This window comes from Pseudorca crassidens, chromosome 7 (assembly GCF_039906515.1).
Source record: "Pseudorca crassidens isolate mPseCra1 chromosome 7, mPseCra1.hap1, whole genome shotgun sequence".
Taxonomy (NCBI): domain Eukaryota; kingdom Metazoa; phylum Chordata; class Mammalia; order Artiodactyla; family Delphinidae; genus Pseudorca; species Pseudorca crassidens.
This window is the reverse complement of record NC_090302.1, coordinates 544498-560275: the sequence shown is the minus strand read 5'-3', so window position 1 is coordinate 560275 and position 15778 is coordinate 544498. Positions and strand designations below refer to the sequence as shown.

The window sequence follows — 15778 nt, the reverse complement described above, 5'->3', positions numbered from 1 at the left end:
AATCAGGGAATAAATAAAAGCAGAATCAAGAAGAAAATGTGGAAAACAAAGTAAGATGGCAGGAGCAGATCTAAACAGATCAGTGATAGTAACAGAGAGTCATGGATTTGTTATGTGACCTGTTCCGGAGACGAGAAAGATGGGAGATATGCCAGCCGGTCCTGAGGCTAAACCTGCCTTAAAGTCAGCCAGACACAACCATGTATCAGGGGACAAGGGCAGGGGAGGCTGCGGCCTCCAGGAAAGCTCTTCACAGGACCTGCTGAGGTAGCGGAGCAAAGGAGAGAGACTGGAAGGCATGTCACAGGGTCCAGCTCCCTGCCGCGTGGACTTGGGGACGGGGCACAGGTCAGTGGTGCCCAGGGCAGGAGCACGCGGGTGGCGCCCCGCTCCGGTCCCCGTGGCAGGGTTGCCTCTGCTCTTGTTCTGGGCTTCGGTGCAATCACGCAGGAGGCACTCGTTTTTCTGAGTGTGGCTCGTTTTACTCTGTGTTGTGTTTGTGCGATTTATTTATGCTGTTAGTTCATTTTCACTGTTGTGTGATGGTGGTTTTTAAGGTGGCCCAGGGTCTCTGAGACCCTCCAGGGTTATAATAGTCCTGGGATGTTACCTGCCTTTCTCACTCTCCTTTGAGGGAGCCACGCCGCAGGTGTAAGTGTCTGCAGCGGCGCGTGTTCACGGACTCACGGGCCCCCACAGCCCTTGGCTGTTCTCGGTAGTTTCTGAGGCCAGAGCGTTGGGAGCCAAGTGGGGCCGCACCCCTCTGGACGGGTGTGTGCGGGGCTCCAGCGGGGCTGTTGCCCACGTCTGGCACATCCGCGAGGGGAGCTGCACGTCCTGTGTGTGCATCACGGGCTTGTAAACTTGGTGGGCTGCCCTCCTGGCGCGGCTGAGCGCTCTCACACTGCAGTTCTGATTTGCGTTTCCCTGGTTTCCGAGAAGCTTGGGTACTTTTTTTTTTTTTTTTTGCGGTACGCGGGCCTCTCACTGTTGTGGCCTCTCCTGTTGCAGAGCACAGGCCCTGGACGCGCAGGCTCAGCGGCCATGGCTCACGGGCCCAGCCGCTCCGCGGCATGTGGGATCTTCCCAGACCGGGGCACGAACCCGTGTCCCCTGCATTGGCAGGCGGACCCTCAGCCACTGCGCCACCAGGGAAGCCCTGGGTACTTTGTTGTATGTTTATTTGCTGTTTGGATGCCTTCTCTTGTGTAGTGCCTGTTTGGGACCCAGCTGTTTATCTGTGTAGTTATTTGTCCTTCTAAAAAGTCGATTTGTAGCAAGTGAGGCCCTGTGTGTATGTGGCCAGCACGGTGCCTCCTTCTCCATGTAGGGGGCTGACTCCTCACCGATGACCGGTGTCCTTGTCTCCGCACTGGTGTGGATGGGGCAGGTGGGTGCGGGTTGTCTCGGGCGCTCACGGGGCCTGCTGGCTCGGGTCCCCCGCCCTGTGTGGCCTCTGCCTGGCTTAGTCCTACACCGTCTGTCCAGTCAGGTGCCAGCTGTGGTGTTCCCCTCCCTTCTCACCCCAAGCGCCTCACGTCTGTTTCTGTAGCTGCTGTGTGTGCAGTTTTCAAGTACTTATTCCTTATAAGGAGTTATTCCTTATTCCTCCCTTTACAGTCACAGGAGTTTTGGAAGTTGTTAATCTGCCCACTTTGATGGGTAGTTTCACTGCTCAGTATTTTTAAAATAAGAAACTACCCAATGAAATTTAAAGATAACGTTTAAATAAAGCTTATTATAAAGATATCAGAATCCTACAAAAAAGGTTATATTTAATGGCGAAAGTTTTAAACCATTGCTAATACCAGTGATAAAAAGAGTGTAGGTTGGGACTTCCCTGGTGGTCCAGTGGTAAAGAATCCACCTTCTAATGCACGGGATGCGGGTTCGATCCCTGGTCAGGGAACTAAGATCCCACATACCACGGGGCAACTAAGCCCGTGCACCAGAACTACTGAGCCCACACGACTCGACGAGAGCGCCCACATGCCACAACTACAGAGCCCACGTACCACAACTAGAGAGCGAAAACCCACATGCCACAACTAGAGAGAAGCTCGCATGCCACATCGAAGGGTCCCACGTGCTGCAAGTAAGACCCGATGCAGCCAAAAAAAAAAAAAAAGAAAAGAAAAGAAAAGTGCGGGTTGCCACTTCCTCCCCTCACTCGAGCACGCCACATTGGTCATTCTTGCTGTGATGCTGTAAGGTGAAAACCGGAAGGAAACATTAATCTTTTAAAGGACAAGGGAGTTTGCTGGGAATATAATCACCCATCTAAGGAAATCCAAGGAAACCAGTTGAGCGGCTGCTGTAGCCAGTGAGCTGAGCTTGTGTGGTCCTGCCAGTTGGAAAATATAAGGACAGCTTGTCAATAATATCAGTAAACACCCGACAATACTTGTTAACCTCCTGAACGGAACACGTCAGGCTGTGCATATGTACAGCCACTGGTGCTTGCCAGAGTCCCTGCTCCACCTGGACGGTCTTGAGGCCGGTATATCAGTGTGGGTCCTTAGAAGGTAAGGATTCTTTGAACAACAAAACCACAATATCACACCTAAAAATTAGCTGTAAGTCTTTAATATCACCACAGTGCTTAGCAATACATTTAACAAGAAATGTGTGTTATCTATAAGGAGAAAATAGTAAAACTTTACTGAAAGAGGTTAAAAAAAAGAATAAGCTCATGGAATGACCCATTATTTGTCTGAATGAGAAGATCCATTCTTTCATCTCCCTTTCCCCATGTTATCCATGAATTCAGAACTGTTCTCATCAAAATTCCCACAGGACTTTCTGTGGGACCAGCTGACATGGGAGTCGTTCACAGTGAGAACGGGCTGGGGGGTGGGGGAGAGGTTAGCAGAACAGATACGGAGGGGGTTCAAGCGGGGATTCGTGCAGGCACGGCAGAGCCATGAGAGCGCGGAGCAGGGTGGCCACGGTGCACCTGTCTGTCTGCAGAGATACAGTTTGTTGTAAGGGTTGGGTTTTCAGTTTGTTCGCAAGGGATCATGAACTTTTCAATAAATGTTGTTGGGAAAATTGGGGGCCAAGTGAAGGCCGACCCTTAGATCAAGGTGCACAACAAATGTACCCTCCATTCTGGCATAGGTGGGGTGATGGCTGCACAACTCTGAGTCCACTCAAGACCGCTGGATTGTGTGCTTTAAAAGGGCGAATTTCAGGGGAGGTGAATTATAAATCCGTAAGGCTGCTATTTAAAAAAGCAAATTCCAGAAGATTTAAAGTGTCAACACAAAATATTTAAGCGTGGGAAAAAGGTTGGAGACCGTTTTCCTAATCTCAAATGAAGGCCTTCTGTTTTAAGACACAAACCTAGAAGCCACGAAGGGAGAGACTGAGAGGTTCAACTTGTCCAGATTAAAACCCCAGAAGTTTTTTTTTTTTTTTTTTTTTTTTGCGGTACGCGGGCCTCTCACTGTTGTGGCCTCTCCCGTTGCGGAGCACAGGCTCTGGACGCGCAGGCTCAGTGGCCATGGCTCACGGGCCCAGCCGCCCCGCGGCATGTAGGATCTTCCCGGACCGGGGCACGAACCCGTGTCCCCTGCATCGGCAGGCAGACTCTCTACTACTGCGCCACCAGGGAAGCCCAGAAGTTTTACTTTAAAAAGAAATAGCAGAAGCAGAGCCTATAGAGCTTGATAGGAGAATGTTTATAACATATTTAACAGACGGTGTGTGTGTGTAGCTTCCACAGTTACTAAGAAAGCAAGGACCCAGTGGAAGTACAGGCTGGGGCTGTGGTCACACAATACGCATGGGAGAAGTGGAGGAGCACGCGTGGGAGACACTCGGGGGGTGGTGCGGCCCCTCAGAGGGCCTGGGGGTGCCCTGTGGGCGCCCCACACCCGGAGCGTCCTGCACGGGTGGGAGCACGTGTCTGCTGTTTGTCCGGAGGGTCTTACCCTTCCTGTGAGATTGTGAGGGTGCGGTCACTGCGTGGCCCCTCGAGGAGCCACAGCCGGGTGCGCGGGGAGGGGTGGAGGGGGCGCGCGGCTCCTGTGTAGGTAGAGAAGGTGAACCCAGGTGCTTCTGCTGTTCTGTTACGGAAAGATCCCACAGCGTACTTTTCATTAGAAGAGAGTAAGACGCAGAAGCGTGCTGGGTGCTCTGCCCCTGCAGGCAGACACTCCCGTGCTCGCCTGCAGGTGCCCAGCACTGGCAGCAGGTCGAGGCCCTGGGGCTGGGCGGGCTCGTGGGTCGGGGGGGTAGGTTTTGCGTTTTATATTAGTCTGTGGCCTCTGAAAACCTTTTTGCGGTGAGTGCAGTCTCTCATGCGCACTGATCTGCATACGTTCGAGTCACGTCGGATCGGTGGTCCAGGTCAGCCTGGAGCCTGGCATGGGGGCAGCCCTTCCGGGCCGGGCTCTTGGGGAGCGGGGGCACCTCCAAGGTGTGTCGGGTCAGATCGCCTGCCACCAGCGGCTCTCATTGGTTTGTTTTCTTTTTGGCTCCTGGCGGGGCTGCTCAGATGGAGGGCGAATCTGAAGAGGAGCAGGAGTCGGCCGGCACCGGGGAGGAGGAGGAGGACGGAGACGAGTCTGATCTGGTAACCTGTGCGCGGGTGACGCGGGGCTCCTGGCAGAGGAGCCATGTGGGAGCCGCAGAGAAAGCGGCTGAGCAGAGAGCCAGGGAGGGGCCGCCGGGCGGACCGGGCGAGGGAAGATCGAGGCTTCCGAGGTGGAACCTCAGGCCCTCTGCGGGCTGGATGTGGCTCAGAGCTGAGGGCTGCAAGCGATGCGACCTCACGGGGACAGGGTCAGAGGGCGGGGCTGTGGTGGGAGGGCGGAGCCTGGGGAGCCTGCGGGCCGCCCAGGCCATCGGGCAGGGCTGGGAAGGGAGTCTGTGCCTCGAGAAGGAGAAAGTGGCCACGTGGGTGGCGGAGACGAGCACTGGGAGGGCTGTTGTGTCTGGCGATAAACGTGTTCCTTTGGGGTCGTAGACTGAAGCGCAGGGAGCTGTGGTGCTGCTCTTGGCAGACTTTCTTCCCGGAGCTTTGCTGTGAAGGGGGCGCAGGAACAAGGTGCTGGAGGGAGCACAGGGCACCTGGGCATCTCAGGGGGCCCAGCACGAGGGCTCGGGCTCCAGGGCAACTGTTGGAAAGGCCAGTGAGCCACCCTTAGTGTATCCTTTTATCTCATGAACACACATTTTAAAATTTCTTTTTCTATCCATAGTTAACAGGGGTTGTGAGATCCTGGTGGTGGAGTCGTTAGAAAGGCTAGTGGTTCATGCTCTGCATCTGCTGTAACTCGTGGCAGTTAGATGCCCTTTCTGTGTCTAGATTTGAGACACATGTACTCACAGGAATCTCGAAATGTTGTAAATTAATGATCATTTCTTTCCTTGTTCTCCGTGTAATGGCTAATTTGGACATAGATTTGATGCACGTTGAGGCTTTGTTTGTTCCTCTTCTCATGAGCGAGATGAATGGGTGCATGTAATTAAAAGGGGATTCTCTTACTGAACTTACTTATTTAGTTACTGGTAGAACTTTTTCACTTACTCTTTTTTGTGCCAAACTCAAGTAACTGAGCTTACAGTGATATTTAGGGAAAAGCATGAGTGTCTTTGAGAATGTGACCTAGAAAAATGTCTAAAAGTGAAATTAATTTTCTAGTTGCATTATCACGATATGGCAAGAAAACAGAACTTTTGCTTTCAGAGCGCCCATGCTTTGCTCTTTCTGTTCCTTTCCCTTGGTTCTCAGAGTTCTGAATCCAGCATCAAGAAGAAGTTTCTCAAGAGGAAAGGGAAGCCTGACAGCCCCTGGATCAAGCCAGCGAGGAAGAGGAGGCGGAGAAGTAAAAAGAAGCCCTGCTCCGTGCTAGGTAAACACAGAGCCACACACAGGACCCCGGGCGGAAGCAGGCCGTGGGGGGCTTGGGGCTGGGGTTCTGTGTAGGACTTCATTTGAACAGAAGACTCCACTGTTTAAAAAACTAAAAGCATCAGAAACAGCTTTATTGGAGACCCTCAGGTGATGCCAGGGGGGTCTCCTTCCAGCAGGCCCCCGTGGTATGGCTGTACGCTGACCGCCCCCACCTTCCCTGTGTCCCGCCCTCAGTGTCCTGTGCAGGCCGGGTCCTGGTCCACACAGTGGCTCTCAGCCCTTTGCTCAGATTCCCTTGATCTGGAGGTAGCCTTGTTAAAGGGACAGCTGGGAAGGGCATGATGTCAAAGTTAGTGGCCCAGGGGCCCCGTCTTTGCAGCTTTGCCGTGGAGGACTTGGCGTAGCCTGAAGTGTGTGTTGCTGAGGTGTTCGGTTGGTGGGCCTCACCACGTGCATGTGACAGGAGACCCCTGCCACCCTCGCTGCGCGACAGAGACCTTCCCTCCGCAGCCAGCCCTCCCCCGGCCCGGGCACCTCTGCTCCACGTCGTCTCCGCAGATGGGTTAGCGCTGTGGAGAACGTTTACGGGCGGATCCTTCTCTATGGCTTCTCCGAGAGTAACTGAGGGTCGTCCGTGGTGGTGTTGGCGGGAGGTGTTCCACGCGCAGCTGTCTGTGGTTTGTTTATCCCTCACCTTTTGGACATTTGGTCTCTTTCCAGTTTTTGGCCCTTACAGATAAACTGCTGCGGAGTTTGTGTACACGTGTTTCTAGAGCAAATGCTCCGTTTATCTGGGGTAAACGTCTAGGAGTGGAGAGTGGCTGGGTCATGCTGTGTGTCTCAGTTCTTAGTGCTGCCAGCTGTTTCCCGAAGCGCTCGTCCTGCTCTGCGTTCCGTCAGCAGCACGGGAGCGGTCCAGCCCCGCATGGGCCCCCGCAGCGCTTGCGCGGTCAGTCTCTGATTCCAGCGCTGCTGGTTGGTGTGTGGTGCTGTCGCATTGCGGTTACCTACCAAAGAACGAGGTTGCACATCTTAGGGTTTATCTTCTCGTAATGCGTTTATACCTTTTGCTGACTTTAAAATCCGAGCGTATGTCTTCTCACTGAGTTGTGACTTCTTTCAGTGTTCTGGATACAAGTCTTTCGCGAGACAGATGTTTTGCAAGTATGTGCACCTACTAAAAGTTTTAAAAACTGTTTGTTGAGGTCTAATTTATGGATTGTTTTCTTTTAAAATTCATGCTTTTCATGATCTCAGAAATCTTCGACTTAACCAACCCACGATGCAAAGATTTTGTCCCATGTTTTCTTCTTGAAGTTTTATAGTTAGCCCGTGCATGTGGGTCTCTGATCCACTTTGTGTGTGTGAATGTGTGTGTGTGTGTGTTGTCGGGCAGCTCACTTTTTCGCCTGTGCATTTCCAGCTGTTCCAGCACCATTGGTTGCATTGACTTTTCTTTCTTCACTTAACCTTTTGAAACTTTGTTGACAGTCACCGTGTGGCTGTTTCTAGACTTTCTAGTCTGTTTTATTGATTGATTTTTCTCTATACCAGCACCGCAAAGCTGCAGGACTTCTTTCTGTCTTGCACAGTTATTTTAGCGTTCTTCTAGATTCCCCTGAGAGAGAAGCAGGTTTACAGAGCTGCCCCTGAAATGCAGAGGGCTGCTGGAGGCCCGTGTGTGGCAGTCAGTTTCAGACTGGAGTCAGGTGGCTGGTGGGGTTTGTTGACCCACCAGGCACATGGGCGTGTCCCGTGAACCTCCTCTCCTTCACTCACGTTCCCTTGTCTCTCAACCAGGAATCATCAGCCAGGATCAGAATGCCCCGGGTGGTTTTTGCTGTCGGCTGACAAAAGCCGTTGTAGATCCAAGACTAGAAGTTGTTTCGGGCAGAGGCTTCAGCTTCACCATCACGTGTGTAACGTGTAGAATGCCTGGCTAAACAGTTATTTAAACGGGAGTTTGAATTTTATTTCCTCCTGTAAAGCGTTTAAAATCGCACAAAGGCTGCTCAGTTCCTCAGATTGCTGATGATTTCTCGCTGGTGGCTGGCTCCTTCCTGTCAGATCTAGGTTCAGACTGTGGCCTGAATTCAGAGTCTTTGGGCACCAAACCTCTCTGTGTTATGGCTCGTTCATTTCCCATCGTTGAAGAAATGTCGATGACGAGTATTTAAAACTTGGCTCTGAACTGTGGGTGTTTGCCCTTTGCTGGTGGTGGTATTATCCTGTGTAAATGCATGTTTTCACAGGCTTCCTCATTGAAATGCCCTTAGAATGGCAGTTACCTGGGTGGGCCTCCTGGGACTTGTGGACAGGCGCCCCCTCCCTTGACGGGCTCCTCACTTACACACATTCCTCTCCTTGGCGTGTTCAGATTGTGTTGCCCTTCGGTGGGTGATGTGCTTCGTAAACCCCTTCTCGCAGGAGGACGCTCCCTGCGGCCCTGCAGCCTTTCCTTGTGGATCCTGCAGCCCAGGTGTCTGAGGCTGGGCTGGTTCCACAGCAACGCTGCACGTCTGGGGCTTCTTTAGCTGCTGTACAGCAGCTGGTCTTTCAAAGCTGCCATTCAGATTTTACTCTTATATTTTTAAAGTAATATTCACAGAACGTATGTGCACGACGTTTTTATGTGTCCTTGATTATTTGATCAGCTTTTATCTAGCTGGTGTGTTTGTAGAGAAAGGTGTTTCCACATGCCCACACCTTTGCTTTCCTCGACACGGCTGCCCTCTCCCCAGGGAGGTCGTGCGGAAATGGGAACCAGCAGAAGTGCGGGATGGGGGCCCGGATGCTATGTGTGTTTGTTGTCTGAGTGGCTCGCGAGCATCCCATGGCGCCTCCCCTGGGTCGCGAGGCCCCGGCGCACCGTGTTTGACGTGTGTGCCTTTGAACGCAGGTTCCGAAGCGTATGCATCGTCTTCGGGAAGCGCAGAGCAGATGGCACCCAGCGACGGCACGGGGTACATGGAGGTTTCGCTGGACTCCCTGGATCTCCGAGTCAAGGGCACGCTGGCCTCTGACGCAGAAGGTGAGCGTGTGCGTGGCCAGGGCCAGCTGGCGGGGGTGGGGGAGGGTGCGTTTGGTGCCGAGTGGGCAGGACGCGGGGCCAGTGTGCTGTGTCCCTGTGGCGCTCTAGTGAGGCGGCCCCAGGGGTCGGGTGCAGTTGCCCACCAAGGTCAGGAGTCCTGCGAGCCATGCGTGTTTATATGGGGCTCCCAGTGGGAGGTGACCCTGTGCCCTGGCTGCATGCAGGTGGCGTCGTTCTGCACAGCGTGGCCTTTTTATGATCCCTGATCCCAGCAATGTTGGTGGAAATGTGTCTTCTCGTCGGTGTTGAGCTGGTGGTGCCCCACGGTGGCATACCTGGAGCCTGGCCTTGAAGTCCCTGGCACTGCACCTCGGGGGGTCCTTGGCTCTGGGGCTGGGGCCACACACTTCTCGCTGTCTGAAAGTCTTTACCGGTGGAAATTAGTTAATAGCTGTTTGGCTCTTTTGAAAAATTTCTTTGAAATGAAACGTGGGGAAAATGTAAAATTCCTGTTACTTACACCCCATGGATTTTGCTGCTGTCGGGGTATAAACCAATCATTCTTTAAAGGACAAATAACCAGCTTTTAGCGTTTTGAACACTAGAGGACTTTGGGTTTACTTGTTTAGTTTAGGAAATCACATCTTTAGCTTAAGAAGAAAATTGTAGGCTTGTCTGTCAGAGAGGTTAGCCGCTCTTCTTGCTGCACACAGAGCAGAAACCCCTCTCCGGTCATGACCTCATGCCTTCCTTCCCGATGAAGTGACGTCTGTGTTTACTGTTTCTAAACCTGCTCTTAGCTTTGTCTCAGGAAGGTGCTGACTTGGACGCCAGCAGGAAGTAGTGCTCGTTTTACCACACTGCCTGGGGTCAGAGGTGAGAGGGCAGCACAGCAGGGGCGTCTGCTGCCCCTATATGAGCTGAGCCCCGGAGGGTGAGGGAGGTGGCCTCTGCCTTTAATGTGTATGTGCAGCTTCTGGTAAAAGTAAGGGCCACGCTGGCGGGAGCCCCTTGGAGGAGGAGGAGAGGCTGCGGGGTGCCATGTAAGGTGCTTCCCTGAGGGTGTTCCCTGGATTGACAGCCACCGTTGGAGGGACCCGTGGATATGTCCGGTCATGCAGGGCCTGGGGTGTCAGCACTTTGGAAGGACGAGTCAGGTCCCCCAGTTTTGTGTGCATTTAGTGCTAGGGTTCCAGACCCTCTAGGGGGGCAGCTGTGGGGCCTGAGGCTGGACAGGAGGGCAGGGGGCCTGGGGCTCCTTGGAGAAGGTCCATGTGACCTGGCTGGGTGCGGAGGGTGGGGACGGGTCCTGGTTTGTGGGAGTCCAGGCGAGCCGGCCTGCCATGCCTGTGGGGATTCCCGCTAACCCTACACCTCTACTTCGGAACGTGAAACGCGCCTTCCTTTGGAAGCCGTGGCTGGGTCGAGGGGTCTTTCTGGCCACCGGCCTCTGTCCCCACTGCAAGCCGGCCTAGCCGCGGGCGGCCTTCCTCCCGGTGCTGCCCGCCTTGCCCTGCCCGTAAGTTGGGTCAGGCGGTGATGTGCTGCGCCGGACACTTTCTTCGTGATCCTAGTTTTCTTCTTTGTGTTCCCCAATTCTTTCCTCCTTCCGCCTAATAAGCAGGCGCTTTGTGCTCTTGTAGTGGGTGAGGAGCGCTCTAGATGATCAGGAGACAAGCTGCCTCCAAACCCTTTCAGGTTGAACCGAACGTTCGCTTCGTGGCTGCAATTCTAAAATCAAGTGACGAAGACAAGTGCTTCCTGGCTGGGAAGCATGTGGGAAGCGAAGTCCCAGGCGGTCTGGCTCCTGGACCTCGGCTCCTGGGCGGCTGCCCGCGGGCGTGTCTGCAGGGACTGTGTCCCCACTTTCTTGCCCTGCGGAGGTGGAGTGGGCGGGGCCGAGTGTAGCAAAGCTCTCTGGGCCGTGGTGTTGACACGCACTGTGTGTGACCGCAGGGCTGGCCAACGGTCCCGACGTAGGCGAGACGGACGGCCTTCAGGAGGTGCCCCTCTGCAGCTGCCGGATGGAGACCCCGAAAAGCCGAGAGATCACCACCCTGGCCAACAACCAGTGCATGGCCACGGAGAGCGTGGACCATCAGGTGAGCAGGTTTGCGTTCCTGTGCGAGGGGGGCCCCCGCCCGGCAGCACCGGCTCTGCTCAGGAGGATGGTGCTGTGTGCGTGGCCGGGCAGGCGCGGTGGCTGGGAGCCAACACGGCTGCGGGCGCTGCTCCGCTGAGGTCACGCTTTCCCAAAGGCTTTTCTACTTTGCTGTGAACTCGGACGTGGATGGGTGAGAGGCAGAGCTGCACCTGAGGTTGCTCGCAGCCTCTCCACAGGCCCCGTCACCTTCTTTAGAAGGACTGTCTGTGATGAAAGCGTTACAGTTGACCTTCTGAACCTGCTGCTCGGCGTCCGAGCCGCCAGCACTTGGGTCTGTCCCGCTCTGCTCGCTTGGCTTTGAGCCAGCGTTTAGCACTTGTCTCCTGTAACAGAAGTAACAGTAATTCCCATTATCATGTGATGCCTAGCTGGTGGTCAGACGTCTGTGTTCTCCGCTCTGGCTGAATCCGGGTGGGTTCCGCCCACCCTCCTGCGGCCCCGCCACTGGCCCGGGGCTGGTCATTCCCTTTAGTTCCCGAATCTTAGGACTGGAGGTCGGAGCTCGTCCAGGTGCTGAGATTGTCACTGCATTCCGGCCGGCCTTGGCAGGGGCACTGTGAGGTCGAGTTCCTGCCCTCGGTCCATCGTCCGGTGAGAGGTTGCGGAGTGGCGGCTCCACAGTTCTCTTGTTCCTCCTGCAGTGACTCTCCGGTGTCTCTGGAACAGAACTTCCTCACCTTCTGGGGCTGTTTGTGCCCCTGAAACATGCTTCATCCTGCGTTCGCAGCACAACTAGTGACTTCGTGGTCTCTTTTGCAGCTCTTCCGAGTAATGAGTTGGTGCCTTGACGCCTTCCGGTGCCCCTCCCACCCGATCCCCAAAGTTCATCTTAGGAACTCACAGTCTTTTCTCTTTTCAGTCTGTTACATATAAATTTTTTGTTGTAAAATGAAATATAAATCCAGAAAACAATACAAGACAAATGTTCGGCCTAATGAGTCTGTCTAGGGTGGGCCCTCTGGTAACCATTTCCCAGGGTCAGGAAATGGGATTGTCCACAAATAGCTACCACCCGGCTTCTGTTTTCTAAGTGGTTTCACCAGCCATACAGGTGTCCCTAGACGCTGTTGCCCACTTGTCCTTTCTCTTCCTTTCCCTTTATGTGTGGAGCAGCCGGGCCATTTGACCCCGTGGTCTGAGCAGTGGCTCCCGTGCTCACGGGGCCTCCAGCGCCCCTGTCTGCAGTTTATACAGAAGTGGACCCGGCTCAGCTGAGGGGAGTTTAGTCCAAGATAAAGGCTCGTGATATCTGGTTGCCTCTCTTTTTCTGCTGTGGGCAGCTGTTGAGTCTTCACGCCTGTGTTTATTAATTCATCAGAGGTTCCAAAACGGTGATGTTGTGTCGCCTACCGCTCATTTATTAGCTGGACGGTTTCATGAAGAGCCTTGTCATCTCGTCTGCTCTCTTGTTAGCCAGCAGAACATCTCAGAGGAAGGGCCGCACTGGTGCTTGAGCCTTCCTCTTTATTTCCCAGTCGTTCAGGTAATGAATTTGTTCTCTGTCATCTTCTGCGGTTGGCCAGTTCTTACTTTTAAAATATCATTATGGACTCATGTGTTTAAACAGATTTGACGGGTTCTAATCGTTGTTGTTGTTGTTATTATTATTATTATTGAAGCTTCACCCCCCTCCACCCCTTGGCCTGCAGGACCCTCTTCATATTGGACTCCTGTAGGGGATATGCACGGTCAAAAGTATTTTTATAACAATACTGAAAAGTTAAGTGCCTTTTCACTTACTCTTTCACAGGGTGTACAGTGGCATTTTGTACGTTTGCAAGACCTGTATAACTCAGGGAATGAGTGATTCTCATGGCGTTACAAAATCATTCACAGTGCAAGACACGCGGATGGATTTTAGCGTAACGGTACTAAACTTGTGGACAGTGGGTTGAGATTTTTACATTGCAGCAAATCTTTTGAGAAACTACCCCTTGCAGAGTTTTGCTGTGGTGTCAGAGAAGAACGTCCACCTTTGCCTGCTCTGAATGCAGAAGCAGATACGAGGTTCATCTGTCTTATTAAACCAGATATTAAAGAGTTTTGTGAACAACATAAAACAATGACATTTCTCATTAACTTTTTTAAAAGTAATTTTTTAATTAAAATACGTTCTTTACGTGATAGGTTTATTGCTATTTTTAAATAAATTAATATTTAAAAATTTTCTCTCTTAATTTCTAACACGGTAAATGTTAATAGACGTACCCCATTTGGACACAAGCTCTTTGGGACCTTTGGTGATTTTTAGGAGTATAAAAGAGCACTGAACCCGGAGATTTTGAGAACCATTGTTGTCGATCTTCTCTTTTCTTCATTTCTCTTGTCCCTGTCCTGCTTACTTTCAGCTCAGCTTTGTCCTGGTGTCCTCGTGCCCCGAACTAGAAGGGGGTCCAGGCGCGTTGGGTTTGAGGGTTCCTGGCGGCTGGCCCGCAATGGCCCCAGGTCTTAGGCAGCCCCAGACTTGCTGGGATTGGGCAGGGTTTCTCCCAGGTTGCCTGCTCTTCTCAGCCCCAGGGAGGACCTTTTGGTATCTTGGTTCCCCCCTGTCCTTGGGTCCACGAGACACTGCTTCGCTGTGTCCCTCTTCCCCCATCCTCTCCCCTCCTCCTGCCCGGGCACCAGCGTCTAGCAGGCCCACCCTTACCCATTTGCATCCTGTGGCCTTTGGTTTTGGTTTAAATATCGTCTCTGGGTTTTGGTTTTGCTGTCTAGTTGCTCTCTTTTTCTGTGGGATTCCAGGAAATTCTTAAGCTGCTGCTATGTTCCCCAAAATATTTTTCTCTTTCGATGCTCAGGTTGCCTTGGCCTTAGCTGGCAGCGGCCCCTCAGAGCTAATAGCTCCTTCGTTCTGTGTCTCCTTCCCATCAGCTTTATTGAGGCATAATTCACACACTTGAGGTCACCTTTCTGCTTGTGTGTCTCTGAGTCACATGAGTGACATGAGTGACTCAGATCACACGAGTGACACGTGTGACAGGTGCACACAATCGTGCGACCAACACGCTCCTCTGATTTCTGTGCGAGGGAGGGGTGTCGACTCTTCAGCTCGGGCCGGTTTTACATGACTCCTGTCGTCTTGGGGGGGTCCACTGTGTCCTTGGGGATTCGGGATGTCTGGTGCTGACACAGGACACCCCCCCGCCCCGCCGCTGCCAGACCTGTGCTGCCTGTATGTTTGGAGATCTCTTTAGACAGCGTGTCCTGCACAGGGCCCGATAGTCTCTCTCTTCCCAGTGGTTTGCTTGGATCATCCCCATTGCACTTATCAAGGTAGTTGGGTTAGTCTGATATCTTAATAGTGCTAAGAATTATGCCATCTGTTCTTCCTTTTTCTTCATTTTCTGCCTCTTGGATTGAGTCCCCCCCCCGCTGCGCTGGGTCTTTGTTGTGGCATGTGGGATCTTTTGTTGCGGCGTGGGCCGGCGCTCTCTAGTTGGGGCTCACAGGCTCCAGAGCGCGTGGGCTTAGTTGCCCCGAGGCATGTGGGATCTTAGTTCCCCAGACAGGGATACAGGGATCAAACTCGTGTTCCCTGCATTGGCAGGCAGATTCTTAAGCACTGGACCACCGGGGAAGTCCCAGGTTGAAATTTTTTATGATTCCAATTTATTCCACTGTTGGCTTTATTTTTTATGTATTTTCCTCACGTTTTCAGCAGTTGCTTTGGAGTTTGTAACATACATCCTTAGTTTATCACGGTCTTGCTTGAATTGATATCGTACCACTTAACATGTAAGACTCTTACATGCGTGGGCCCAAATCCTGTCTCCCATCTTTTGTCATATGTTTGAGTTTCATATATGCTATTATTTTTGTACATACTCATCTTTTAGACTGAGTAACCGTAATCATCTCTTGTTTCCCTTTATTTAAACTGCATCCAGAGCCTTCTTCCTCTGTTCCGATCTCATTTCTCTCTGATACCACAGTCCCTGTGCCTGAGGACCCTTCCCCCCATAGTACAAGTCTGCTCATAATGAATTCTCTTTTGTTTGTTTGAAAAAGTCTTTGTTTTGCTTCCAGTTTTGAGAGACACTTTGATGGGTACAGAATTCTGGGCACTTCGGGACATCGGTTGGTGTTGCCGTCCGAAGGTCCCGAGGAGCGGCCGCGGCCTTTGTTGCTGTAGTCCTCCGCGCTGACCTCTGAGGCTGAGGTGTGGGGTTGTGCTGCTCTCTCTTGGTGTTTGTCCTTTTTAGGTTTCTCTGAGCTTCTTGGACTTGTACCCGGTGTCTCTGTTTTCCTAGAAAATCAGTTCCTGCCCAGTGTCTTTATTTTTTCTCTTTCCGAAACCAGCCACTCGACGCGGGCTCGTGGGATGTCGTCTTACAGCTGATGGAGGCTCCGCACTTGCGTTCTCTTCCCATTTTGGGGTCCGACGGTTTCTGTTGAACTTCCTCCTCGCTGAGTGTACTTGAGCCAGTCAGAGGCCTCCACCTGTGTCTCCTGATGGCCTCACGGGTCCTGGTGGTGGTAGGGGGCGTCCTGGTGGCTGTTTGTTGCCCCCCACCCGCTGCTGGAGATCCTGAATGTCCACGACGTGGGTGGGTCTCAGGGTCCCTCCCCCCAAGCAACCCTTGGCCCCTTTTACTTTTCGTCCTGGGATTTTCTCCATGTTCTCAAATACCTGCTTTCTACCCTCTTTTCCTGACCTCTCCTTTGAGGTGTTGTCTGAGGGTTCTTACTGTGGGAAGGGTGCCCCCCCCGGCCCCCGCAC

At 52.8% G+C, this 15778-nt stretch overlaps 1 protein-coding gene across 9 annotated transcripts in view; it reads left to right on the top strand.

Annotated features, from left to right (window-relative positions):
* The window catches only part of EHMT1 (euchromatic histone lysine methyltransferase 1), a 146617-nt gene that overhangs the window by 88049 nt on the left and 42790 nt on the right, over positions 1 to 15778 (top strand). For all 9 annotated transcript variants that reach the window (XM_067742485.1, XM_067742484.1, XM_067742482.1 and 6 more), the window contains 4 exons: positions 4502 to 4579; positions 5741 to 5861; positions 8763 to 8894; positions 10851 to 10996. In XM_067742485.1, the coding sequence (XP_067598586.1) occupies positions 4502 to 4579; positions 5741 to 5861; positions 8763 to 8894; positions 10851 to 10996 (477 nt within the window). The remainder of the gene's footprint in view (positions 1 to 4501; positions 4580 to 5740; positions 5862 to 8762; positions 8895 to 10850; positions 10997 to 15778) is intronic.